At 51.8% G+C, this 26,497-nt stretch overlaps 1 protein-coding gene across 1 annotated transcript in view; it reads right to left on the bottom strand.

The window, feature by feature from the left end:
• Positions 1-577: 577 nt before the first annotated feature.
• GYPC (glycophorin C (Gerbich blood group)) overlaps positions 578-26,497 on the bottom strand; it is a 43,814-nt gene continuing 17,894 nt past the window's right edge. Inside the window, exons 2-3 of the mRNA XM_032637974.1 lie at positions 3,332-3,382; positions 578-1,259 (exon numbers count right to left, since the gene is read on the bottom strand). Of these exons, the coding sequence (XP_032493865.1) occupies positions 1,063-1,259; positions 3,332-3,382 (248 nt within the window). The 3' untranslated portion in view covers positions 578-1,062. The remainder of the gene's footprint in view (positions 1,260-3,331; positions 3,383-26,497) is intronic.

Here is a 26,497-nt window from a genome sequence, read left to right as displayed (position 1 = left end):
GAACCTCCAGTTTGTAGCTGGTGGGTCTGCCACTGACATCTGTGGTGAGGGTGATCCTGTAGGACTGAGGCCTCTACCTGTGGAATCTGATTCTGTCTCCAGGGAGACAGTGTCAGCATTGAGTTGAACTGCTTGTTGCTGTAGGGAAGCCTCCTCTGCACGTTAGAACTGGGCTTGGGAACCCTTTTCCGATGGGGTTCACTTGTATTTTTAGCAGGTCCATTCTTTCTAATACCAGGCATTCGGGAACCAGTGCTTCAGCTAGTGCCCTGGGGGCTGGGGCAACCTATTTCTAGAGGGACGCTGCACTCGTGCATCTGTTTCCTGAAGCTGTGCCCAGGTGGGGAAGACACATGCTGGTCACTGGGCCCTCCCTCTCTCCCTCCCTGGTGGGGGCCAGGAGCCATCTGTACAGACTGTGTTCTCTGACAACCGCCCCGTGGAGCCTGAAGTGGCCGTCCCAATATCAGCGGGCAGAGTCGATCAGAGAACACAAAACTGCATGGATAACAGGTAAGCCCTGGGCAGCCTTTATCTTTCCCTAAACAATCACAGTCATGTCATTTGACTCTGAATGCTCCATTACGTTTCAGGTTTATTTCCAATCATTGAGAGCTGCATCCATGGGAGACAAAGGTGCCTTTGAGCTCCGGCACCTGCTGTTCCCCCCAGATGTCAAGGGCTGACGTTTGATGTCTTTATCCGCAGTCGGCGTGATGATGACTCACTCCTTGCTTCCCACTCCTAGGCCCACAGCCCCATTCACACCCAGCAAGGACTTCCATGCCCCACACGCAGGTGGCAACGTGCACGGCCCAGGGGGAGCCGACCTCCTCCCTCTCTTCCCTCTGGCAGAGCCTGCCTGGGTCCCTGGGAGAGGCCTCTGCAGCTGGGTTCCTCCTTCGCTCCCTCCCCCACTGGGCGGCACCCAGTGTCCCAGGCGAGGTGCGTGTCTTGGGGTGCGGGGGGCGCTCGCGGGCTGCCTGGTGCTGCAGGTAGGGGGGTGGGCTTTCTCTCCTGGACGGGGAGGCGTTGGCGGGAGGTGAGTACTGGTAAAGTCCTTCAGATGAAGTACTCCTTTCTGCTGCTGTCACCGTTGTCCTGGAGGGACGGGTCGTCCTGCAGGGCCGCGTCGGCGCTCTCGGCAAACTCCGTGCCCTTGGCCTCGTTGGTGTGGTACGTGCCCTTGTGCCGGTACATGTAGTGCAGCATGAGAAAGAGGAGGCAGACCAGCACGAAGGCCACGGCCGCGATCACGCCTGCAGGAGCGGAAGCACAGGGCTCTGTGTCGGGGGGAGAGGCCGGGCTGGGATGGGGGAGGACGCGGGCGGGACCCACAGAATTGTGCTGGGACAGACATGCTGTCGGCCAGACACCAAGCCCAGACAGGCTGGCTCCTTCCTGCCTCTCTCTTGCCCTGCCCAGGGCACTTGCCCCTCCCCTGTGCCCATCTAAGCTACCCCTGACCTCCCCTCTCCCTCCGTGCAGCATCCTCAGACCGAGGCTGGAATCTTATCCCAGAACTGACCCTGCTCCGAGGCCCTCCCCGTCTGCTGAGGGAGGCAGACCGAAGCGCACCATCCGCGTAACGCAGCTCGCGGGTTTGCCTAAAACTGATAGGTTCACGGGACTTGGAACTTTCAGGGATTTTTTTTTTTTTTAGAGATAAGTTTAATTCAAAGAATTAGGTATTTTATATATAGCTATTAAAAAGGTGGAAAAATTATTTTATAAAGACACGATCATTTTTTAAAACCTGACAAATACAGAGAAACACAAATGGACGTTAACATGTCCTTAATCCTTCGGCTCAGAAATCACCGCAGTTAACAATTTGATATCTTTCCCTCCAAAGAAGCATTCATGTTTAATCGAACTTCTCCTTCAATCTTCAAATGAATGGCCCTCTCTAAACCTTTGTAACACTTTAGTATTTAGAACTTGTAATCATTTTCAAACTCTTCTTACTGGAGTCCCTCTGGCCGATTTACGATTCTCCAAACACTTTTTATTTGACCAATTTTCCATGTCTTTGCACATGTTCTCTCTGCTGAAAATATTTTCCCCTCCCCTTGTCTTCCTGGTAAACTTGGATGCTGCCTTCAGAATCCAGCCTCTCCCACCTCCTCTAAGAAGACGCCTTTGCCTTACTCTACTGGCCCTGCAGAGCAAATCACTCCAACCCTTAGCATTTCTGCTGTACTTTGTAAATCTGATAACTCTGAGTTTTAGAAGCAGGACAATCCCAGCTGAGGGGTTTCCTGGGCATGGGATTGAAGTGCGAAAACCAGGAAAGTGCCAGGAGCGGGCGGGGGCGAGGGCTGCCCCTGGAGAAGTGTGGTGTGTGTGCCGCTTAGCCCACAGCTCCCCTGTGCTCCTGGGAGGTGGGGTCTGCAGGAGGGGCTGGGAGGTGTGGCTAGAGGGCTGGTCAGAAGGAAGCGGTCACTCAGGTCTTTGGAGTGAGTGAGATGGGGTGAGAGGGCAGGACCAAAGAGTTTGGGTAGGACTAACGGGTGGCGCTCTCACGTGGGGAGGTTCAAGTGCAGGTGTTTGCTTTGAAACCCCAGAAAAAACCCTCTGCCTTGACTTAGAAGGTGGGTTTACTGGGGGAGGGCCCTTTGGAGAATATGTAGAGGCTACAACCGTTCCCAAGTCCCAGCTTTGTGGGACAATTTCCTCAGCTCCCCACGGCCTTTAGGGGACACTTCTGTCTGCATGATGTTAACGGCATTGTCTAAGAAAAAGAAGGTCCAGCCATTCAGTAAGTAGGAGAACATCAGGGTGATTGCCTGCTTTTATTTATTTATGTCGAAACGTGAAGTTCCCTGAGCTAGGAATGAGCTAGGGAGAAGTGTGAAGCTCAGAAGAACACCGCAAGCTATAGCTCACAGACTTAGTCTGTCCTGAAACACAGTTTGGGGTCACAGCTGTGACCAGTGGGGGCCAGTATGGGTTTCAGAGCAAGGCTAGGGCAGGGTTAGGATGGAGAGACAGGGGCGTGAGACCTACGACAAGAAGCAGTGTGGCTTGAGGGAGACGGGAGAGAAGTCAGGGAACCCTGGTCAGCCCCCAACCCTACCCCTCCCTCACCAGAGCGGCTCTCCCTCTAGCCCCCCTTCCCTGTGCATCTAGGGTCCTGACAGGCCCTGATGCAGGTGCCTTGGCACCTCACCCACCAGGATGCTGTGTTGTACATTTTCTTACAGAGCCAGAGTCCCCCGGTCCACCTTCAAACCACCTTCGAGGGAAGGAAAGCAGGGCCATGGCAGGTCCTGCCCTTAGTGTTTCCTCTGACCCCCCTGGCTGTTTGAGGGGCCCCTGGACAGCGTACCTGCAATGACGGCGATGTCCATCTCCCTCGAGGCCATTCTGGGGTCGGGCTCTGTGGACAGAACGGAAGAGCCTGAGGTAAGAAAGGACGGCTGCCCATGCCCTGCAGTGTGTCAGCCGAGCTTGCACCCTCTGCTCACAGGTGCACTGGCCCAGGGTGCATGGGAAGCTCTGTGGCATGCAGACAGGCCTCTGGCCAGGGGCGCACAGGGCCGGGCCCAGGCTCTCCATGTCCACTGATGGTTACTGGAGAGCATCGTGTCACTCCCAGGGCTATCAGACACCATTATGGCATCTCCAGGACTGAGCCAGCCATATGTGAGGGACCTCTGCTGCATCCCTGCTGCATCCCTGACCCAGAGCCCTGCCTGCACCTGCAGGTGCTCACCAGACACCTGCGGGGGTGTGAGGGCAGGCACGACTGTGTTTAGTGCAGTGTCACCTGCCTCTTCAGGCCTCAGCTTTTCTCATGATGATGGTAAAAACAGACCACCTGTGGGGTGTCTACACATGTCAGGTGTTGGTTTAGTTGCCATCCATCTAGTATACCAGGTACATGGTGTTATTAACCCATTTCACAGGTGGGACACTGAGGCTCAGAGACTGATGTGCCCACCGTCACACAGCTGGTCTGGTGGGCGAGCTTGAGGCCGGGACTTAAGGCTGTGCTCTCTGGGGGGCACTTTCTCTCTTCTCACTTGAAGACGCCCCTCCCAGGAGGGCTCCTATCCAGAGATCTCTCCCTAAGACCCTCCACAGGCCTCTGCATCCTTCTTCTGAGGGTAGGGACACTCGGTGGTGCTATCCAAGTTACTAAGTGCATTTTTCAGAAGCTCAGTGGTCTAGCCAGAAGGCTACGATGTCCAGGAGAGCAGGAACCTCTCCTCTGGGATATGTGTGAGAGGAAGGATTTATTAGAGCACGGAAATATCAGTGTTCACATGGAAATCCCATGTTCCCATTACAAGGGCTCCACATATTAAAACAGAGAAGGCTGCTTCATAATAGTCATTTCCGCTCAGATAATCACTTTAATTATAGCGTGATGAGGTCATTCTCCCCAGCGCAGCTGCCAGATGCCCCTTTCTGATAAGAATCTGGCTGGTGGTGGAGGGAAGTGGGGGCTCCAGGCTTGAGACCCGGAGGAGGAGAGCCAGGCTGGGGGCTCTGAGGCCAGTACAGAGCCTAGAGGTGGCGGAGAGGAGAAAACAAGGCCTCAAGTCAGCAAAGAGACAGAGCAGGTATCAGGGCAGGGGGAGGGAAGTACAGACAGGAGAAGGTCAAATGGATGCTGGACTTTGCAATCCAGGGTGGTCAAGTGCAGCCTGGGACTTAGTATCTAGCACACGGTAGGTACTCTAAACATTTACTGAATGCAGGATCGAGGGGATAAATGCACACAATACATGAATGCATGCAGAGGCCAGAGTTCTAGAGCTTACTCCATCACTATGCACCTCCCATTTCAGCAAGAAAGAATAGCCCCTTCCTTAAGTTGGCATGGATGGTTGTAGAAGCTCAAATTCCCAGGATTGCTGTTAGGAATTTTCCAGGTGAAAGCAAGTCTTTCTTAAGTCGGTTTGTCCAAGGCAGCCAGGATTAGAAAGGACTGCTATTTCTTCTTTTTTTTTTTTTGCGGTATGCGGGCCTCTCACTGTTGTGGCCTCTCCCGTTGTGGAGCACAGGCTCCGGACGCTCAGGCTCAGCGTCCATGGCTCACGGGCCCAGCCGCTCCGCGGCATGTGGGATCTTCCCGGACCGGGGCACGAACCCGTGTCCCCTGCATCGGCAGGCGGACTCTCAAACACTGCGCCACCAGGGGAGCCCTGCTATTTCTTCTTTTAAAAACAATTAGCAATTGCTTACCATGTGCCAGGTACTGTTCTTAGCACTTAATGTGTTTTAACTCAAATAGTCCCTATGACAATGCCATTCAGTAGCAGTTACTATTGTCCCCTTTTTACAGATTTGGAAGCTGAGTTCCAGAAAAGTGTAATTGATTTCCCTGGGTCAGAATCTCTCCTGTTTGAGCCTGAGCAGCCTCAAGATGACATGCCTAACCCTGCAGGGCCCTGCTCAGTGGTGAGCCTGGGTGAGCTGGGTGAGGACCAGAGGTATTTGGCTTGGATCACTTGGGGTGAATTTCTTGGCTTGGGCGTAGGGACCAGAGCTGAATTTGTTCAAGTTGCACCATGTGACTGGACTCCAGGGTAGTGACACTTCAGCCTGGCCAGACCTGCCACCTAGGTCAGAACTGGCACAGAGGAGGAAGCTTGGGAATGTCTGGGAAGGTGGGGATGGTATAAGACAGTGGTTGTCAAAGTGTGGTCTCTGGAACAGCAGCATTTCCTGGGAGCCTGTTAGAAATGCACATTCCTGGGCTCCACCCCAGACCTACTGTACCAGAAGTGCTGGGGCTGGGGCCCAGTAATCTGTGGTAACAGGCCTGCAGGTGATTCTGACGCACGCTCAGGGTTGAGAACTGCTGGTGTAAGAGAAGGCTTTATCAGGATGGGTAAGAGAGGGTTTATCAGGATGGGCCCTTGAAGGATGAATAGGAGTTTGTGGCACAAACAAGAGTATAAGCATTGGGCTTCCCCGGTGGTGCAGTGGTTGAGAGTCTGCCTGCCGATGCAGGGGACACAGGTTCGTGCCCCGGTCCGGGAAGATCCCACATGCCACGGAGTGGCTGGGCCCGTGAGCCATGGCCTCTGAGCCTGCGCATCCAGAGCCTGTGCTTCGCAGTGGGAGAGGCCACAACAGTGAGAGGCCTGCGTACCGCAAAAAAAAAAAAAAAAGAGTATAAGCATTTCAGGCAGAGAGCTTAGCCCCTACAACAGTCCCTCACCTCTCTCTAGTTCTCAGTTTTCTCCCCAAATGACTGCTCGCCATCCATGGCACCTAGGGTCCTGAAACTTGGGCTTTGATCTCTTGCTTCTGGAGATGCTGCAGTGAGAATCCTCACTGGCTACACCACCTCATGCTGTTTCAGCCAGCATCAATGATATGGGATACTTGCAGAAGGCTAGTTAGAGTGAGCTCGAATCCCTCCCAGGAAGTTGATGGGTTACTGTGCGATTGGATTACGAGCCTGGAACGAGAGTCCACCCCTTGCTGAGTTTCAAGGGTAAGTAGGAGCTTGGGATTAGAATCACTCCGAGCTCAGGAACTGGGATGGGGGCCGATGAGCAGCTTGAGGCGGGTGGGTTTTATGGCAAAGAAAGGTGTTATTTATGGCCAAGTGTGCATCTGAGATGAGAACAGACAGCGGTCTACTCCTGAGATTGGACAAGCATGAATGGCCTCCACCCTTTTTGTAGAGACCCAAAGTGCCCTGCACGTTTCCGTCCTAGCTCTCCTCAAGATCGCAACGCCCCCGCCAGAGAGAAAGCTCTTCGAGTCCCAGGACCGTATCTGTCTTACTCACAGTCCTGCGTGGCTGGCACGGAGTAACAGTTGTTGAGAGTTATTTGAAAGCCTAGTCCTATCTGGGGAACAGAGGATGAAACTGCGCCCTGCACTGTCCACATCACTCTGATGACCCTTGGGTTCAAATCCTGGCTTGACTGACTTAATGGCAGCATATTCGGTAAAATGCTTAATACAGATTGGCTTTAGTTTCTGTGCGTGTAAACAGGGATAACAAACCCACTTTGTGGTAAGTGTTAGAAATGATACACACACATGTGATAAATACTGTATATATGTTATATAGACAGTTACTATGTGGTACGTAGCTCAGAATAGGTGTTTTTCAGTTGTAGCCACTGTTTTGATTGTGAGTCTTATTATTACTCTGGTTTGCATGGAATTCAATGCCGTTCACCTAAGGGACCAGTTCCCAGATGCCGTGGGTCCAGGCAGACGCTGGATGCTGGTCGTGAATTCCCAGCATCGTCTGGCGGACAGTCAGACAGCACCGGATGCTCAGTGTCTCTCTTTCCCGTATCACTGCAGGGACCAGGAGAGCTTCCAAGAAACAAAAGGTGACTCTCTGACCTCAGGGTGCTTACAGTTTCCCTGGGTGGTGTGATTGTGATGGAGGAATTATTTAGGGCAGTGTCTGTCACACGGGAAGCCCCAAGTCACTGGGGGGTGACAACCAGCTAGAGAGAGAAAGAGGCAAAGAGAGAAAAAGGGAAGGAGAAGTAAAGAAAGAAACCAAAACAGGAAAAGAGAGAGGAGACAGAGAAAATAGCTTAGAAACCACCAGGTCCCTCATCGGCAGTCGGGATACTGTTTAGGGAGCTCTGATTTCCTTTTGTGCACACACACCACAAGCATGTGGATCTGAGTCACAGTGTAAAGGGGGTTTCTTACTGTGGGCGGCATTTACCACGGTTTTTGGAGACTGTGATTTAGACAACAACACGACAAGAGGGAATCCACAAAACCCTTTGTGTCCTACAGTGTCGGGTTCAAGGGTAGCCCGTCTACGAGATCAAGCAAGGAGCAGGCAGATGGAGAACAAAGCACGGCCTCATACCAGTGAAAGCTGATGTAGGTGATGGCGGCCGAATGGCCAAACAGCCTGATACCTCTGGGCTTCTGAACACCCCCGTGTGGCCACCCAGCTGCAGGCCTTGCCACAAGGCCAGGGCCAAGGGCAGGGACAACAGATGTTTCCCGTAGCTGTGGATCCAGAGAGGGAGAGGAAGGGAAGGGCTGTTCCTGCCCCCAACTCACATGCAGGGAAGTCACCACCTCCCATGGAGGCATAGTGGGGAGTGAGGGCAGGGATCAGGGGGGAAGGCTGATGCTTTCCTAGAGGCCTTGGGAAATTTCAGGGGTGGGAAGAATGTTCCAGGACTAGGGAAGTTCTGACACAAGTCCTGGGGGCTCAGCCTCAGGGGGGGAAGCAGGGGGAGGACTTCCTAGGCAGCAGGCTCTGGATGAAGTAAGTTGCCACTTACATTCCTCACAGCAAGCGAGCCAGAGGGAAGTGTTTATCTCCAAAGAGCTTGAGCAAGTGGTCAACATCTCACAGCCCAAAGAGGCAGAGTCTGTGTTGTAACCTGGGATCCCCGGCTCTAAAATGTGTGCTCTCTCCAGAGTGCAAGCTGCCATGGCTGGGAATGGCTTCTCTCCTGTGCCATCTGCAACGTGGCAGCAGCCAGAGCCCTGCTGACTCTCTAGGTCTGCAGGGTGGTCCGCTGCGTGTTTCCTGGTCAAAGGCAGCACCCCTGGGAGGTAGCAGGGTGCAGAGGTGCTGCCCCTCCATGCAGGCGACAACCTCCGCTCCAGCTGGCAGCTTGGGCACCACTAACAGGATGCAGTGCTTTAGCAGCAGCTGGATCCTCGGGGCTCCGGCGGTGCTTCTCAGATGTCAACAGAGAGCAGTGCTCAGGCACTGGCTCCAGGGACACAAGTCGACCCTCCTGTTGCCGCCAAGAGCCTTGCTTCTCTTGTGTTTTCTGATGAAGCTGTGCGGGGAACTTCTTTTTCCTGCAAGGGTTTGTCTTCAGCACCTCCTGACCCACCTCTAATGGTTTTTCCTATTGCCTCAGGGGTCCTGGAGGAAGCACCCCATTCCTGTCTCCCATCTCCCACCTGGTCCAGCCAAGAGGAAGAATTCAGGCACGGGGCAGAAGACTCTGGGAAGAGTAAGATTATTTAAGCCTTAGTAGCACAAAGGGAAACGCTTGTTGGCCAAAAGGTTTGTCATCAAGTCCTTGAAGAATTCATGCCATGACAACGGTGTCAATGCCAGCAATTAGCAGACGTGGCAACCACATCTCTTGCTTGATGGTTTGCTCTGTGCTACTTACACTGAGAGCCTTCTTTTTCAGGGGGCTTAGTGGGTGATGGCTTTGCGTGAGGCTGACTTGGGTTCAGAGGAAGGACAGGAACGTTTGTGGCCCTAGATAGTTCTCCTTGGCTCACACTGGAGTTTCTCCTTCCTTTTCTAGATTCTGGCCTCAAAGGCCTGATGCAAGTGAAATAGAAATCAGCTGACGATTGACGTTTACTAACCGACTTTCCTTTGTGGTAAGAAAAAGGTCAAAGACATTTACTTTTCTCTGATGGTCTGTTGTTATCTCACACTGAAAGGGTGTAGCATTCAAGCTACAACAGGGGAAGAATGGGTCTCAGAATATAAGAGCCCCAAGGAAAGAAACGGATAGCTCAGTATCCACTGTCCATCTCTCTTGCAAGACAGCCAAGGTTGGCTGAGCAGTTAGCATTTGACCAGCCCCAGGCTTCACCGGATGCAGAGAGGATGAGGTCTGTCCCCAGAAGGTTTAGGACTTGGTTGAGGAGACACGACACATTTACATGAAAAGTTAGACTGTGTGTTTTAAGTGTCAAAATGAGCAATAAAGACGTGCCCGGGAAACAGAGTCACAGATGGAGAAACCAAATTTATGGTTACCAAGGGGGAACAGGGGGAGGGATAAATGGGAGATTGGGATTGACATATACACACCACTATATGTAAAATGGATAACTAATAAGGACCTACTGTGTAGCACAGGGAACTCTACTCAATACTCTGTAATGGTGTATATGGGAAAAGAATCTAAAAAAGAGAGTGGATACATGTATATGCATAACAGACTCACTTTGCCATACACATGAAACTAACACAACACTGTAACTCAACTATACTCCAATAAAAATTAACTGAAAATAAACTTTCTTTAGCACCTAGTACATCCCAGCAACGTGGTGGATAGTAAAGGCAAGGCCCCTGCCTTCAAGGAGCAGACCGTACAGCAGAGACAAGGACGTCTGTGGGTAACTTTGGAAAGGGTAGGTTTCTGGGTTCTCCTGAAGGCTTCCTGGAGGGGGTGGTCCCCAAGGCTGGCCTGCTGAGATGCTGAGTGGGTGATGCCAGCAGCAGTGGTAAGAGAAGGACATGGAGGGAAAGCTCACGGTGGGTCATCGGGTGTCGGGGTCTGGGCTCCCGGCAGCTGCAGGTTGTATGCTGGGAAGGGGCGTTACCTGCCTGCAGCTTCCAGCAGGTCACCCTTCCTATCTGTGCAGAGAGCCTGTGTCGCCTTCCCCGGGCTTGCAGACCAAATTCTCCAGACGAAGTACCCGGCCAGGCGAGGCCAATGTGAATTTGACCTGCCTTTTATCAGAATGTGCCTGCCATTCTCAAGGTCAAAACTATTGCCCTCATGGTCCCTGTGTGTCACCTTATAAACAGTCTCCCCGGCCCCAGGGCTTCCAAAGTGCTGTGCAATGTTATTACACTGCTCTGAAACCCCATCCAACGATCCAGCCACGCTTTCCTCCTCCTGGCTGTGATGCTACCTTCCCTGTTGCCCTGGTGCCTGATGCTGCTATACAAAAACAGGCACAGGTGTCTGGCGGGTACCAGAGCCTTGCAGGCTGCAACATGCCAGCCACATCAAAACACTGGTGGGTGAAGTACTGGGGCCTGCGAGGGGGCAAGGAGAGGTAGACTCCCTGCTCTGGAGATCAGAGCCATTCCCGGCATCAGTAAACTGGGGAAGATGCCGCCTGGGGGCAGAGGCAGGAGAGGGGGTCTTCCTGCCTCTGGATCCTTTGCTCAGGGAGTTTTCATACTCAGGCATTGTCGTTTGGGGGATGTGCTCAGGGGAGGGGAGCTGAAAGCTGAGGATGCTGTAACTCACAACCCAGAGTGTCCAGGCTTTCCTCCACCTATATTTCCCTGCTATTACCCCTGAGCTTTTTGTTTTTTTTAAATAGAGCCTTATTCCAATACAACGACCAGTCTGCCTCAGTTGAGCTACAGGGTCTAAGTAAAAGGAAACGCTGCTTTGTCTCTGTTCCTGGGGCCAGAGTATAAAAAATGGAGCCCCTGTCTCCCCAGCCCAGGATGGTGACAGCAGTGGGAGTCAGCAAGAAGCCCTAATGGGGTGGGGGGAGGGCGCATCTTGGGAGACAAGGGTCTGCTGAGCAAGATGAAGTCGCCACTGTCCACATGCGGACGCTCCTCTGAGAGAGGGAACCTTGTCAGCTTGGGCTGTGTGGGGTTTGGGGCTTGTTCAGGAGGCAGCAAATATCCCCACGGCACAGAGTGAGGAAAGGGAACCACCGCTCCCTCCCCACACGCTGTGCCCACCGCCTCCTGAGGACCTGAGGGTTTCTAAGAGAATGGAATTCAAAAGAGACAGGAAGAAGGGGAGGAGAAGATCCAGTCCGGCTGCTGTGTCTGGTCCTGGGGAGGATGCTGGTGCTTGGTATCCGTCCGCTTCTCAGGCTGGGGTAGTGGAGGTTCTGGAGAGGTGTCTGGTTCAGCAGGTGTCAACAGAATCTCAGACTTGAGACAACGCCAAGACCACGGAAAGGAGCTCAGCAGGTTTGCCCTTCCCTGGAGGAGGAAAAAGCCTGCCCTGGAAACAGCTGGTGTGGCTTCAGCTCACAGGGAGAGGAGACCCAACTATTTAACTTCTGATTTGCACCTGTCCCTTTATCATGCCCACTGATCTTCACGTTGAAAGGAGAACAAGTTTAAGAGGAAACGGAAGCTGAGGAGGAGAGGAGGCGGGTGTCACCCGAGAGTGAGATAGCGTCCCTGCTCTGACCAAGGTCAGGGTCCAGTCTCCGGAGGCCCTCACACCCCACCGGGAGAGGGACGGACTGGAGCCCTCCTATCCGTGTGTGCACAGGACTGAGCTCAGCCTCTGGGGTTTGTGTGATGTCCGGGTCAGTGTGTGGAGCTGGTATCAAGGCCTTTTATGCTGTGGCCGTTCCCAGCTGATGGCCCTCTCCTTCGTCTTACTCTGTCCAGCTAGGTCGAGCGGCACCTCGGAGGTGGGATTTGTCCTCATGGGCAGTTCTGCAGCTCTGTCCCTGATCCTTACCCAGATCCAGCCCATATTCTAAGCCTCAGGCTCCCCAGGATTGGCTGGTCTCAGAGGTCCCCAGACACAGTCCATTCCCAAGGCCCCATGTTTCTCCATCCTCCCGAGGGGGGCTCCTTGACTCCCCTCTGGACTCTTCCATGTGCTTCAGCAGCTCACACAGGGGTGACTCTCTGACCTCTGATCCCTAGAGGAAAAGAATGCCTGATTCCCAGGGCGGACCCACAGGGCAAGCCTGGCACGGAATGAGGGTTCAGTATGGCGGGTCCTCCAGGGAAACAACATCCTTCACGTCTCTGTTTCTTTTTCAGGGCTAAAGGGAGACTGGGAGCCTGGCAGCATTTGGGAGGAATTTGCTGAATTATGGATAAAGAGGGAACAGATCAATTACTCACCATCCACTGAGTACAAGACGCAAGGCCCTAAGGAGGGAAGGAATTAAACACCCTTAGGAGTCTTACTAGTCTTCTCAAATGGCACGTTACCCATGCTTCCCATCTCGAGGTAGGATGACACCTATGGCATAGGGCAGACTTTCACAGGCAAGTTACCCCACATCTTGGAGCCTCCTTTCCTGTCTCTGTTACACAAAGATAGTAAACCCCCAGCCTAAGAGGACTGACAGCTGAGGCCCTGGTCCTCAAACTCGATTGTGCATTAGAAGTGCCTGGGGCATGGGATCTGTTATATCCAAGCTCCCTGGGTCACTGCCCCTGCTGCCCAGATTCTGAGTCAGCAGGTCTGGGCTGCACCCGAGATTCTGCATTTCTCACATGTTCCCAGGCAATGCTGCTGGTGCAGGAGCCTCCCTTTGAGAACTGCTGAGCTCATGACCTAAGTGCTGCTTACAGAGCATGAGGCTCCATTCAAACACTGTTACACACCTCCCTTTGCAAGGGTGTGATATTAGGCTTCAGCAACTAGAACTGGGGGGGCCTGGTACCCCCTCAGCAATGCAAACGAGCAGCCACTGTCACAGCTGATCTGGTCACGGCCTGAGCTCTGCACCCTTTCTTTCAGGACCAGATGATGTAGCTGGAGACCTGGCACAGTAACACACTCTGAGAATTTGTCACCTCTGCTGGCTCCCCTGCCTGGCTGGGCGAGGGGACAGGGGCACTGTGGCAGGGTCTGGTAGCTGCCCCCACCCTCTGACCAATGACCTGTCAGGAGACTGCAGCCTTGCTCTCTGGAAATTCTGAAAGGGCCCTCAGCTGCCCTGGATGCCCATGTGTGCACTGACTGCGCTGAGACCCAGGGAAGGAAAAAGAGCCACTGCTGATTCAGTGAAGTACACCTGGGCTCCCATGATGCGGCAGGAAAGCGCTTCTCCAAAGGAAGGTGTCTGGGGCACCAAAATGGCAAAGGAAGGAAGTGGATTCTTGGAGATATGGGGCTGGCCAAAAAGTTTGTTCCGGGTTTCCCATAAGATGGTATGGGAAAAACCCAAACAAACTTTTTGGCCAACCCGATATGTTGAGGCACCAGAAAAGGCACTGTGTATCTCAGTCAGCATCGCTTGGCTTCCCAGATCCCAGCTCCACCAGAACCGGCTGAAGCTCAGAAGGCTCTGGACATGCTTTTTCCAGCCCCAGCTCCATCTAGACGTGGGAAGACCGAGAGTACACAGAAAGCCCCCCTGCCTACTGGTGAGCTGAGCACGGCGGGGTGGACGGGGGCAGCACGAGGGGCCGTCCTGCAGGGCGACTGAATCCCCGCCCCACACCTAGACCACCTTGGGAAGTGTCAACCCCAGTCTCCTCATGTGTCCAATGTGATGGCGCTCCTCTGTAGGGTCCTTGTGAGCTAGTATGTGGTGAGCACCTAGGACAGTGCCTGGCGTAGACTGGCCATTTGACTGTCACTTATTATCCTTGTCCACAGTGTTGACACAGCTTCGGTCAAAGTGGGATTCTCACAAATGGGCAACTTTCATTCTCTCATACGCTCTATGGCCAATGTATCACCCTGAGCATCAAACACTCCATTTCTAGTCATTGATCCAGAGAAATAATCTGAAACAGGAACAAAAATTCATTCTTGGCAAAGTGTATTGCCATTGGGTTTAAACTGGAAAATAAAAGAGGACAGTCTAAATGCTCCACGTTGAGAAACTCGTTCTGTCAATTACGATACACACACAGGACAGAATGTTCTGCAGTTACTGAAGGCATGGGTGGGAATTCTGAGCGACAGGAGGAAATGCTTACAGTATGATTTAATGGAAAGGAACAGGACTCTAAATATAAACTATGTTAAATATACAAAAAAAAGGCTTAGTAAGAGGAATGAAAGGATGGTGACTTTTGGGTGGTTATGGGTGGGGACTAGGTTATGGGAGTATTGTTTTCTTCTGATATACAGTTTTCACACACATCCACACCCACATATACATTCACGTACACACATGGCCTCCCGTGACCCGCAGCCCTGCCAGTGACGCCCCTGGGCTGACGCAGGGGCTCCTCTAAGGCACGGTCCCCAGCCTTCACTGGCGGGCCTGTGAGCATCTCTGGTTCATGACAGTTATGTCCCAGCCAGGGCCAAGTATGTGGCTGGTGGGTAGGATCCAGGTATGATGGAGAAGACAGTTCTGTAAGGAGAAGCTGTGCCTCCCAGTGAGACTCGGAAGCCCAGGAAATGGGCCAGCAATGCTCTTTTCAGTCCTCATTTCAGGCTGGGGGACCAGCGTGGGGACCAAGAACTTGACCTCTCCAGCTTAGGGAACAGCAGAGGCCAGGGTTATAAAGCCTCTCCCTGGGAGCACCCTGGACAGCTGGCTGCTATGACGCTTTATCTGAAGAGAATGTCACCTCCTCCACAGCCCTGTGAAAGCAGGACCAGCCCCCTGCTAGATCTGTGTTTGTGCCTTTGTTTGTTCTCCCATTCACACCCCAAGGCTCTGCGGCTCCCCTGGCCTCCGCTTCTCCAGGGACCATATTGCCTGGGGCTCTCTTCCCACTGGAAACCCTCCTTTCTGGATATGGGTAATGATGTAATTGCCACCATTTGGGGGCTTGCTTTATAAGTACATGTATTGGTGCGATTTCTTACAAGAACCTCCGAGGTGGTTGCTATAATGCCTATCGCTTTACAGTGGAGGAAACTGGAACTTGCCCAAGGTCACACAATGGTGACAGGAGAGACTGGGATGGGGTCTGACCCAGAGAGAAGATGGCCGGCTATGAACCAGCAGGTGGGCCCCCCACCAGACACCACGTCTGCTGGTGCTTTGATCTTGGACTTCCCAGCCTCCAGAACTGTGAGAAATACACATCTGTTGTTTTAGTCCCCAGTCTATGCTATTCATTATATCATCCAGAAAGGACTACTAAGGGCTGAAATAAGGGAGCCCTGCAGACATCGGAATGAGGAGTGTCCCAAGCAGACACCAGCCAGGCGATGTGTTCCTGGGTGACCCAGGGACCGTGTGGTTGCTGCAGAGTGAGTGAGGGGAAGAGTGTAGAAGCGGGGGTGATGGCACGACAGGCTGGACCCTACGGGCCTCTGCGAGGGATGGGAGGCCAGGGCGGGGGTCCAGCGGGAACTGTATGAACTGTGTGCGCTTGAGGCCCGTCACTCTGGCTGCTGTGCTGCCAGAGGACAGACCCTGGGTGAGGATGGGAGAGGTTACGACCATGTTCCAGGCAAGTGCTTGGACCAGAACCATGGTGGTACAGGTGATGAGGGACAGGGAGATTTTGGATATATCGGGACTGTGGGGCAACTTGGGCTTGCCGATGGATTAGATGTGGAGTGTGCAAATAAATTAAAAAAAAATTAGAAGAGTCAAAGTTTGGGCCTGAGCAGGAAGGATGGAGTTGTGGTTCACTAGGAAGGGGGCCCGGGGGCAAGGTCTGGTGGGGGGCGACATCAGTGCTGGCTGAGGGTGTGTCATGCTCAGGGAGCCCATTAGATGAGAAATGCACAAAGTTTAGTTTCGAAGACTAGTTAATAAATCTATTTTCTTTTTCTTTTCACAGAAGCTGGTAATCTAGGACCTACGTGGGAACAACTTTATATATGAATATTTTTTGTGCTTGGTTTACTTGGGTTGGTATGATACATTATAGTTAAGTTCCTTGAACACTGTGGATTCCCCTAATGTGTATGAATGACTGAGGCTTTGTAGATCAAGGGACGTTTCCTCCCTTGCTTGGGGAGAGTTCGGGGAGAGGGGAGGGCTGAGGGAGGGGTTGGGCGGAGGCAGTCTCCAGCATCTTGATGGTATTCACAGACCGCCGCGAGTGTGAATGAAGGAGAGGACCCAGAGCTGAGCCCTGGAGCTTGGACATGTGGAGCCCAGGATGAAGCAGGCAGCGAGCCAGGAGGAGCCCAGGGGGAGTGGTACCTGGGAAACAGGGCCACCCACCCCTGCGGCGGCTGGGCGGCCCCATCACAGCTTTCCTCCTGCTCTGTCTACAGCTGCCCGGTTCTCCCCGGGGCCTGTGTATGTACTAGACTCCACCTCGTCACACACTATATACATCACTGCTGAGACCTCGCCCCTCTCTCCTGCGTCATCAAATAGGCCCCCCCAGCAGATACCCCCTGAGCACACTGTTCTCCAAACTGAAGAAAAGACAAACCTCCCTTCTTCGCACCCTGTCTCTCTCCCACTCCTGGCCCCTTTCTCTGCCCCCTGTACAGCAAAGCTCCTCAAAAGGATTTCTATACCTTCTTTCCATGTTTCAGGTACTTATTTTTTCAGTGAAATAAGCTGCCTTGATAATGTTGGTGCTTGGAGGGGTGAGTGGGGGAAGCAATTGGACAGAGAATTCAGGTTTGGGATCACACCAACAGGTGGGACCAGTCAGTGTGAGGATGTGTGTGTGTGTGTGTGAGAGAGAGTGGGGTGTGCTCCCAGCCATGGTCAGCTGTTTGAATTCAGGTACACAAGAAGGGGAACAGCTGTATTTTTTGATCCAAGCCTGGGCCAGTAGGAGAAAAGGAGAAAAGGAGAAAAGGTTAAGAGAGTTCATTGGACATTCAACAGAAACCATCTGGGGATACAGCAGTAAACAAAATAGCTGAAAGTTCTTGTCTCTCTGGAGTTTACATTCAAGGAGAAGGATACAGACAAGAAAAAGGAGAAATAAACAAGCTATGCAGTATACTAGATAGTGCAAAGACAGAAAACAAAGCAGAAGAGAGGAGGGGGCTGTGAGCGGGAGTCGCAAATTTAAATACTGTGGCCAGGGAAGGTGGCATTTGACTTAGCCCTGAAGGGGGTGAGGGAGGGAATATCTGGAGAAGAGTGTCCCCCACGGCGGGAACAGCAGGTGCAAAGGCCCTGGGGTGGGAGCAGCCCCAGTGTATTTAAGGACCAGCCAGCAGGCCAGTGTGGCTGGAATGAAGTGAGCCCGGGGTGAGCTGTAGAAGATGCAGTCAGAGACTTAAATGCGGCTGGATCACGGGCCTTGAGAGCACTGGACGAGCTTTAGCTCTTATTCTAAAATAGACGGGGGCCATGGAAGGATTCTGAGCAGAAGAGTGACATGAACTGACCGTCATGCTGTCAGGTGCTCTGGCCGCTGTGCAGGGGAAGGGGACCAGCTGGGGGCCACGGTACCATCCAGAGGAGAGAGGATGGTGGCTCGGACTTCAGTGGGAGAGACGAGAGGTGGTGGGTTTGGAATGTCTTTTCTAGGGACTCTGAGGAGGGGCTGTGGAGTCTAAGATGCTCAGGGGAAGAAGTGAGGCGATGGAGGGTGGTGGACGGCAGGAAGCGGTCAGGTACTGGACTCGCGGTGCCCACGCGGCTGAGGAATTGCCAGAGTGGAGATGTGAAGTCAGCAGGGGCCCGAGCTAGAAGTGCCAGGAGCTTTCGGGGAGCAGGGTGGTTGAAGTGAAGACGTTGGAAGTCTCCGGACATGTCTCGTTCTGCTTACGACTGCAGGAGCAAGAGCTGATGCCCAAAGCGGGGAATTGAGGTAAGTGGTGTGTGTAGGGGTGACGGGATGCTGGAGGTGGTATCTGAGAGAGATGGAAGATGATTGCCTGGCGGTGGAGAGCATGATATGTGCATCAGGGAGAAAGGAATAACAGTTGTCTCCAAGTGGCCCATCTCCACGCTGCGCCTGGTGGCAAAGAGCGGGAGGGAAATGGTCACCACCTAAGAGGGCCAGCAGTGTCCTGAGAAGCCAGGTGTCTGCTGCAGGAGAGGGAAGGTGTGCTCAGTGGGGCTGGGGTGGGAGGCTGGGTGGTGCGGCCTGTGGTCCCCGTGGGCTGAGATGGCAGGGAGATGGCAGGTCTGGGGATGGGGGTGACCGAAAGGCCTGGGGGTCCAGGCGTCCTTGGCGTCTGTGTGTCCTTCTCCCTTCCCTGTAGCTTTTCTCTTCCGCATCATTCAGTCCCCAGGACGGACCCTCTGGGGATTCAAGGGCTAATAGCACTGGCGTCAAGTCCACGGGGCCTGAGAATCTGGGCTGTCTGCCCCTTCCCATTGCCTCGGTGTTGGGGACCAGCCAGCCACATCGAGCGCACGTCCCACTGCCCAACATTTCAGAATCTCTGGACTCTCCCAGCCCTCATTTCAGGTAAAAATCCTCTAAATTTGTCTTTTATTGTTGTTTCTTGTGTGTAGTGAGCCAGCTGGCCAGAAGGAAGCTCCTGAGAGGTGGAGGTGCTGCACCATGCTATAGATGCTCCTGCTTTGTCGTGGCGTTCAGGTTACGTCACCTCCTCTCAGAAGCCTTCCCGGATTTCTGCATGGGGCTTGTGTGCTCCTTCCTCTATTCCTGCAGGGGCAGCAATCTTTTTCATATATATTTTAGGCTTTGCAGCCCACATATGGTCTCTGTTCCACATCCTTCTCTGTTTTATCAGTTCGTTAGTTTGTCTGGTTTTTTTTACAACCCTTTAAAAATGTACAAACCCTTCTTAGCTGCTTGACTGTACTGAAATAGGCCACAGGCTGGGTTTAGCCCACAGGCTGTAGTTTGCCGAACAACCCGTTCAAATCATCATTAAAGTGCTTTGCTGTCGTCTGTCTTTGCACTAATTTTTGAGCTACTAGAGGGCGAGGATTGTATCTGACCCCTCACCACCTGACACAATGCTAGGTGAATGAATAAGTGATGTTACGCAAAATATCCTGACATTTCCCAACTGACTCTTTTATCATTATTTTTTCTACATACCTGCCTCTCACATGTTAAATAAATAACCTCCTTAAGAGTCTCCAAGTCAGCTATTAAACAGTCACTCCACAGATGTACACAAAGCTCCCAGTGATATAAATGGCTGTCATTTATAAAGTTCTTTGCTGGCGGCAGGCTGTTGTAGAGGTGAAGCCAACATTGTGTGTGTGCGTGTGTGTGCACGCGTGCGAGCGTGCGTGCCAGTACATGTGTGCGTACACGCACGTGCTCACCCGTGTGATTCAAGTACAGACCACTGGGCCTCTGTGCATCCCACGGTCACGCTGACGTGCCCTCCACGGTCCCAGCTCTTCAGCTGGATCAAGTACGCTAATCCTTACCACTTCTCCAAGGACTTAATTCACTTAAAAAATCATATAATTGCATTTTCAGCATAATTAGGTGCCTAATTACACGACTAAATGTCCTCAGTCAGGCTGCATGTGTAAAGAATGAGGATGTAGTTAGCCACGTTTTGTTATTAGGTTTCCAGGAGGTTCATCAGTTGGTAAATAGGAGGTAGAAAATGTGTTTCTCTTCCCTTCATGGGGTTTGACAGGCAGGAAAACGAGCAGGACAGTGAGAGTGGTGGGAGGTGGCTGGGGACTTGGGCTGCCCTGGGATCTCGGTTAAAGCCTCGGGAGAGCCTGTCAGATGAAGGCACGGAGTACTCGCAGTCTACAGACAGACACTAGCACTCCCCTCCCCTCCAGCATGTGCTAACGGGAGGCCACAGTGACCTAGAGACACAGGACCTTCAGTTCATGGGCCCAAAAGGTGAAGATGGAGCAAAGGATCCTCAGTGGAAGGAAAGTGTGTTCCTCCTCCACTCCCTGGAATGCTTCTCCTCCCCTCAAGCCAGGGTAGGGGCTGCACTAAGAGTTGCTGCGTTCTCCCCACTCTGGGTGGAAGGATCCTGAGCCTCAGCATTCCTATGGGTGCCATGAGGCCATGAGTGAGCCTGCCGCTGGGGGCGGTTGTGGGGATGACATGAGATGATGTGTATGATGGTGTGGGATGAGTCTGTGTGCCATACACACGAGCTGATACTGAGTGATACCACTGTGATTTGTTTTTTCTGCTGAGATAGTGTTTGACAAGGGTGCTAGGAAAGGGAGGGTGCATTCTGATCTAAATACTGGGAGCGTGTTGCTTGGGGTGGTGGTAAAGAGAAGGGCGAATGTACATCAGCAAACTGCTCTTTACAAAAATTGTCTGAAAGTGCTTCAAGGGGGCATCTTGTTGTGGGTGAAGGGAGCATGGGTTGCAGTGCCAGAGAGATATGGCTGTGAGTCCAGGCTCCTCCACTATGATGTGCAACCCTGTTGCATGTGACCCTCTCCAGCCCTCAGCTCACTGATCTGTAGAGTAGGACGCACCTGCCTGGCTCCCAGGGGGGTGGTACCCAACACATGACAGCTCTTCTTATTATCCACATTTATTTGAGAATAGCTCCTTCTCACACACACTCACACAAATACACATACACACACACTTGGCCTCTGGATGCAGGGTCCCTAGCGGGGGAAGCACAGGGGACCAGTTCCTGTGGCTTGGGGGTCAGGGAGTGCTTGTTTATCTCCTGGAAGAGTTGGGCTTCCTGAGTACTTCCTCTGTGCTATTAGCCCTCTTCTGTCCTCTGGCTATCAGGGCAGGAAATGGGCTTCAGGAAGTCACCAGTTCACCTCCTCATTTTGCATCAGGCAATGGAGCTAGGAAGTTGCTCACCCCTGGCTCAAGCCCCTGTGCTGTCTCAGTGCTCAGGGAGGAAAAGCCATTTCTCTTCACTGCTCCTGCCCCACCACCCCTCTGTCCCATCCTCCCACTGTTTTCCTGGCTGATGAAAATACTCTATAATATGTCTCAATCCATCACCCTGGAACACTCCTGCTCCATTTTCCCAGCATCTCTCTCCCCTAAAGGTCTTGTGATTTATGTTTCGCCTACATTAATCTTTTAAAAGCAAAGAAGCCATAAACACACACATAACTCTTCCTCCTGTCAGTTGAAATCCCATGACACAAATGCAATGCCATCTAAATTAAATGTTTCTTTCACAGAAAGTGATAAATGCCCTGGAGACTAATCAAAGAAAGCCAACAAACTTAGAGTTTGTTTCATTTCAGAATTTTGTAGGTGGTTTGTTTAAAGTCCAACAACTGGTTAACATCTAATGACTGATGGGAATGGTGAGTTTCACCCTCCTACTGTTTTAATGCAGCCAATATAAACAGGATTCATTACCTATCTTGCCCCATCAGGGATCTTGGCACCTCAAAATTGGGTTTGAAATCTAACACGTATTATGGGAAGAAGCGTAAATACAAACACAATTTATTATTCTATTGGACTGGTGTACTAATTTCCTAAACAAACCAAATAAGAGAGCAAAAACAGTTACCCGAAAAGACATTAGCCAGTTACAGGGTTGGATCTATTTGAGTGATCAGGACTCCAAGATAAGCCAGATGGTCTAAGACAATATAGATTTCAAATAACTTTATCCTTATTACTATGGATGATTTTACATTGAAACAAATGTGATTTTTAATTTTACACCTTTCAAGTAACTATTTGGAATAGAAGAAGGAAGGAAAAATATGAATGACTAAATGCAGTACATGTCTTGAGTTTATGTTCCTCTCCTCCTTTTCCTTGTCTTATTACTTCTTCTAACATCACTATCCCATTAATAAACTTTATCATTCATCTGCTTGGTGAGTAATGAGCAATGAACAGTCTTAAAGGTCAGGTTAGAGAAGCTGAGTCTTCTCTTGTAGGCAATGAACAGGTGAGAGATTATAGAAAAAGGGAATCTCTAGAAATTTTGTAGCACAGGGATGGAGAGGAGGAGAACTTTCTCTCTTCTAAGTTTAGAAGAGTCATTGGGAGCTATCAAGAGAGGATCAGCATGACACAATGAGCAATCAACAGGGCTGAGAGTAGTGGACATGGAGAAGGTGGTATGGGTGTGAGGTGGGGGCTCCGGGAAGGCACACCTGACAAGGCTGGGAGTCTTGAGGGTTAGAGAGTTTGAGGTTCTGGAAGGAGTGTGGTTAGCAGTTAATGAAGGAGACATCAGTGTGTTGGAGCATTATGAATAAGGATTTATTGTTTTGTATTTAAATATATCCAATTATTGAATCATTTCTACAATTACATCATTTAAAGCATTAAAAAATTAAGATGGGTTTCAGATTTTCACATTTACACAAAAAATAAGTTTTTCACTACTGTGGGTGGCATCCATGAGATAGATGGAAAGGATAAATAATGGGGAAGTCTCAAAAGGTTCCCCAAAGATGTTTTTAGGACTGGAAATGCCCCATCTACTAGAAATCTTTGTAGTTAGGGACCTGGCCAGGGGCTCGAGATGGTGGGCTTGCTCACAGCAGTAGAAGCCTCTGACTCACGGTCCTCAGCTCTGGCTGGACATTAGCATCTCATGGGACCCTTTAAAAAACACCCATGTCCAGGTCCTGTCCTCCTGGGGTTGCCAGAAAAAACACAGGATGCCAGTTAAATTTGAGTTTTGGATAAATAACAACGCAATTTTTAGTGTAAGTATGTCCCAAATATTGCATGCCACCTCCACAGACTATTCAGTTCTTCTGGCAACTTAGCAGATGCACTGTGAGTTTCCTAATAGGGATTCGCCCAGAGGAGAGCACTGGGAACTCCCGGGCCTGAGCCCAGAGCCATAGCCTCAAGCAGTCGGAATTCCCACATTGTCATCTCACACATTCACAGCCTGCCTGTCCCTTGTCAGCCCCTTGGAGGTCACACGGACTCCAATTCTATTTTACACCCCCAGGTACTGGCTCATGCTGTGCCTTCTGCCTGGAATGTCCACTCCACCTGGCTTATCTGGTGAATGTCCACACGTCAATCCACTCTGGTCCAACACCACCCATGGAGGGTGTCTGTTCTGACCTTCCAGGAGGAAGTGTCCTCCTGTTTCTATGGACAAGCTCATCAAACACATCAGAATAACTGTGGGGTACCGGGAGGGCTGTGGCATCTTCCTGTTGGTGTCTGGCATTTTGCAGGGTGACCGGCACATAGAAGGCGGTCATCAAAAGCTTACTAAGTAAAAGCTCCTCCCAGCAGTCCAGTGAAATGCAGCAGGAAAAATCATCCAGACGAGTAGTTACAAAAGCAGGAGTGTGCAGAGATTGCTAAACCAACCAAACTGAAGTGAGCACCTACTAGGTGTCAGGTGCTTGCTTTTATCTCCCCACACTGCAGAGAACATTTACACATGCTGGTCCTCTGGTTCTCATAATTACCCATGGATGCTTTGACTGATTTCAGGAGAGAGATTTGAGGGGCCCCACTGCTTCTTCCCCAGACGCCAGCTCACGTGAGCAGCCAACCTGGCTGGTCCTCCTGGCCTGCTCCTCAACCTGCCCTTTCTCTGGCCTTCAGCGTTTGTCAGCCTTGCTGTCTGGGAAGGCTAGTTTTTCGATATTTCAGCTCTAATCTCAGGCCTCTCAGGCCCTGTCCATCTCAGGGCCGACCACCCGCATGGTCCTACTTTAGGGACTAAAAAGGCAGGAGCTGCTCCGCCCAGCTATGCTGCCAATCCTTTCCATGACTTTTGCTTTGACAGCACTCCTGCAAATCTTCTGAAGGCAGCTGCACCCCTCTGCACCCATCCTGCGGGCCCCCTCGGTGGCTGCACCTCCAGTCACTGGCCCATGGTGCCAGGTGGCCCTGCCTGACCACCCTGCACGGAAGGCTACTGTCTCCACCGGGTCTTGGAGGGACCTTTAACCCTGTATGCATCCATGTGCACAACGGCCTGGGGCAGAGGGCAGCCAGGAGATCGGCTGGGCTCCTGCCGCTGCTTTTTATGGGTCTGCTCTGTGCTGGGGCTTCACTCACATCATCTCACGCTCAAGATGCTTCTCACTCAAAACCCGCTCTCATGGGACAACCACAAATCACAAGTACCTCTCATGAGCTGAACTCCCCCGAACAATCTTGCTAGCCGGGCATTTCCATCCTTGCTTTAAATATGAAAAGACTGAAGCTCAGAGACAGTAACCAAGGACAGAGCCAGGATTCAAACCCAGACTAAGGCTCTACTGCTGAGCCTGCTGCCAGGCCCTGGCCCTACCTTCCAATGTAGGGCGGACCCTGGTGGCCATTTGTGGCGAGATGCCCTCCACCTGTGAAATCCTGGGTGCTCCCAGCAGGGCACTGGACACAGGGATGACCAGCCCATTTTATAGATGGGACAACTAAGGTCAGAAAGGCCAAGTCACTTGTCACAAAACAGTCAGCTAGCCCAGTCTGTCCTACTCTAAGGACAAGGAAGTTTAACAGTGACTCAGGCTTAAAGGAAAAGAAGTTAACGTTTGAAGGTAGAATTTCTGTCTTCCAGTGGTGTGTGTGGAGGGTCGGAGGAGGGATGAGCTCCTTGATCTCCTTCAAATCAGAGTTTCCAGGAGCAGGGTGGGCAACCTGGGCTTTGGGGGCTGCAAACCTGCTTCAAACCCGATCACACCACATTAGACCAAATACCTTAACCTCCCCACCCCACCCCCCACCCCTTTCCTAGTCTCAGTGTCTTATTGGGAGCAGTAGTGCCTCACAGGGAAGGGCTCAAACCACACACTTGATCCCAATACGCCCCTGGAAGGAGCCGGCTCCCACTGCCATGTCCGGAGCCCTAAGGCCTCCTGAGGCCCTTTCCCCCCATCAGCCTCCACGCCAAAACTTTGTCCCCATCAGGTCCCGTGGCCTGTGGTCACTGGAAGTCGGCTCTCATGTCTAAGAAAGCAAAGAAGCTTCCTGGGTCTCACTGCCCACACTTCTGACGGGTTGGGCCCGGGGGGCAGGTTGAGAAAGCATCTGGTGAGCGCTGGGCCCAGGACCATTTTATCAGCACCAGGCCAGCCCAGTGCTGGCACCAGATCCCCTGCTGCTGCCTGATAAGAAGCTCAGCTCTGCTTTCTTGAAACCGCTGGAGCCTTATCAGAGGCAGACCTTGGGTGAAGGAGCCATTTCCATCAGCGTGAATAAAGGGAAGGAAAAAAAAAAGCCGGAAGAAATACAACGCCTTTGCACGCAGACACAGCCAAGCTATGTGCACTGCTGCTACAGGGCAGCACCACGGGCGACCCCGCTCAGGAGCGAGGCGGGACCTGAGCTGAAAGCAAAGAGGTGGGCTCCCTGAGGGTGCTGCCGGCCAGGTCTCCCCACCTGTGTGTGTTGGGGGGGCAGGTCCTGCTTAAGCATGAAGCATTTATCCCCTTAGATTTTATATTTTTATTGAAGCAGAGTTGATTTACAATGTTGTGTTGGTTTCAGGTGTATAGAACAGCGATTCAGCTATTATATGTATATATGTGTGTGTGTGTGTATATGTATATATATAAATTCTTTTCCAGATTTTCCCTTATAGGTTATTACAAAATGTTGAGTAGAGTTCCCTGTGCTATACAGTAGGTCCTTATTGATTATCTATTTTATATATCGGAGTGTGTACATGTTAATCCCAGACTCCTAATTTATCCCTCCTCCCTTTCCCATTTGGTGACCATAAGTTTGTTTTCTGTCTGTGGGTCTATTTCTGTTTTGTAAATAAGTTCACTTGCATCTTTTTTTTTTTTTTAGATTCCACATATAAGCAATACCATATGATATTTGTCTTTCTCTGTCTGACTTCACTTAGTGTGATAATCTCTAGGTCCGTCCGTGTTGCTGCAAATGGCAGTATTTCATTCCCTTTTAGGGCTGGGTACAAAAGCCCCTTAGGTTTGTAGCACATAAAGTGCATGGCATCATGGGGGGAGGCTACTGCCTGCCTGTAGGTGAGCCTGTCAGGTGCAGTTTGGAATCGAATGACTCCTGGATGTGGGCCTGCCTCTGCCATTTGCTGTTGGTGCGGCCTTGGGACAGTCACTTTATCCCCTTTCCAGGAACACTCAGGGGTTGTGTGATGCCCCAACCCCTCTTTTAAGCGGTGTATAAGAGCACTCCCCTCCCCAGTGGGCACATGGATAGCCCGCCCTGGCACCTTGGCTTAAAGAGACTCAGGAGATGCTGACGCCCTCTCCACACCCTCTCCACACCCTCCGGCCTGTATCAGGCTGCAGTGAGGACCTGGCGAGATAAGAAACGTGCTCCTGCCTTGGTATGTGTGAGCAGTTCCGAGTACAAACGGGTGCCCGGTGGCCCGACTTCCAGCAGGGCTGTTCGTGGAGGTGAGAAGCCAGT

Source organism: Phocoena sinus, chromosome 7 (assembly GCF_008692025.1).
Source record: "Phocoena sinus isolate mPhoSin1 chromosome 7, mPhoSin1.pri, whole genome shotgun sequence".
Lineage (NCBI taxonomy): Eukaryota > Metazoa > Chordata > Mammalia > Artiodactyla > Phocoenidae > Phocoena > Phocoena sinus.
The sequence above is the reverse complement of the archived record's forward strand: the minus strand, read 5'-3'. Positions and strand labels throughout refer to the sequence as shown.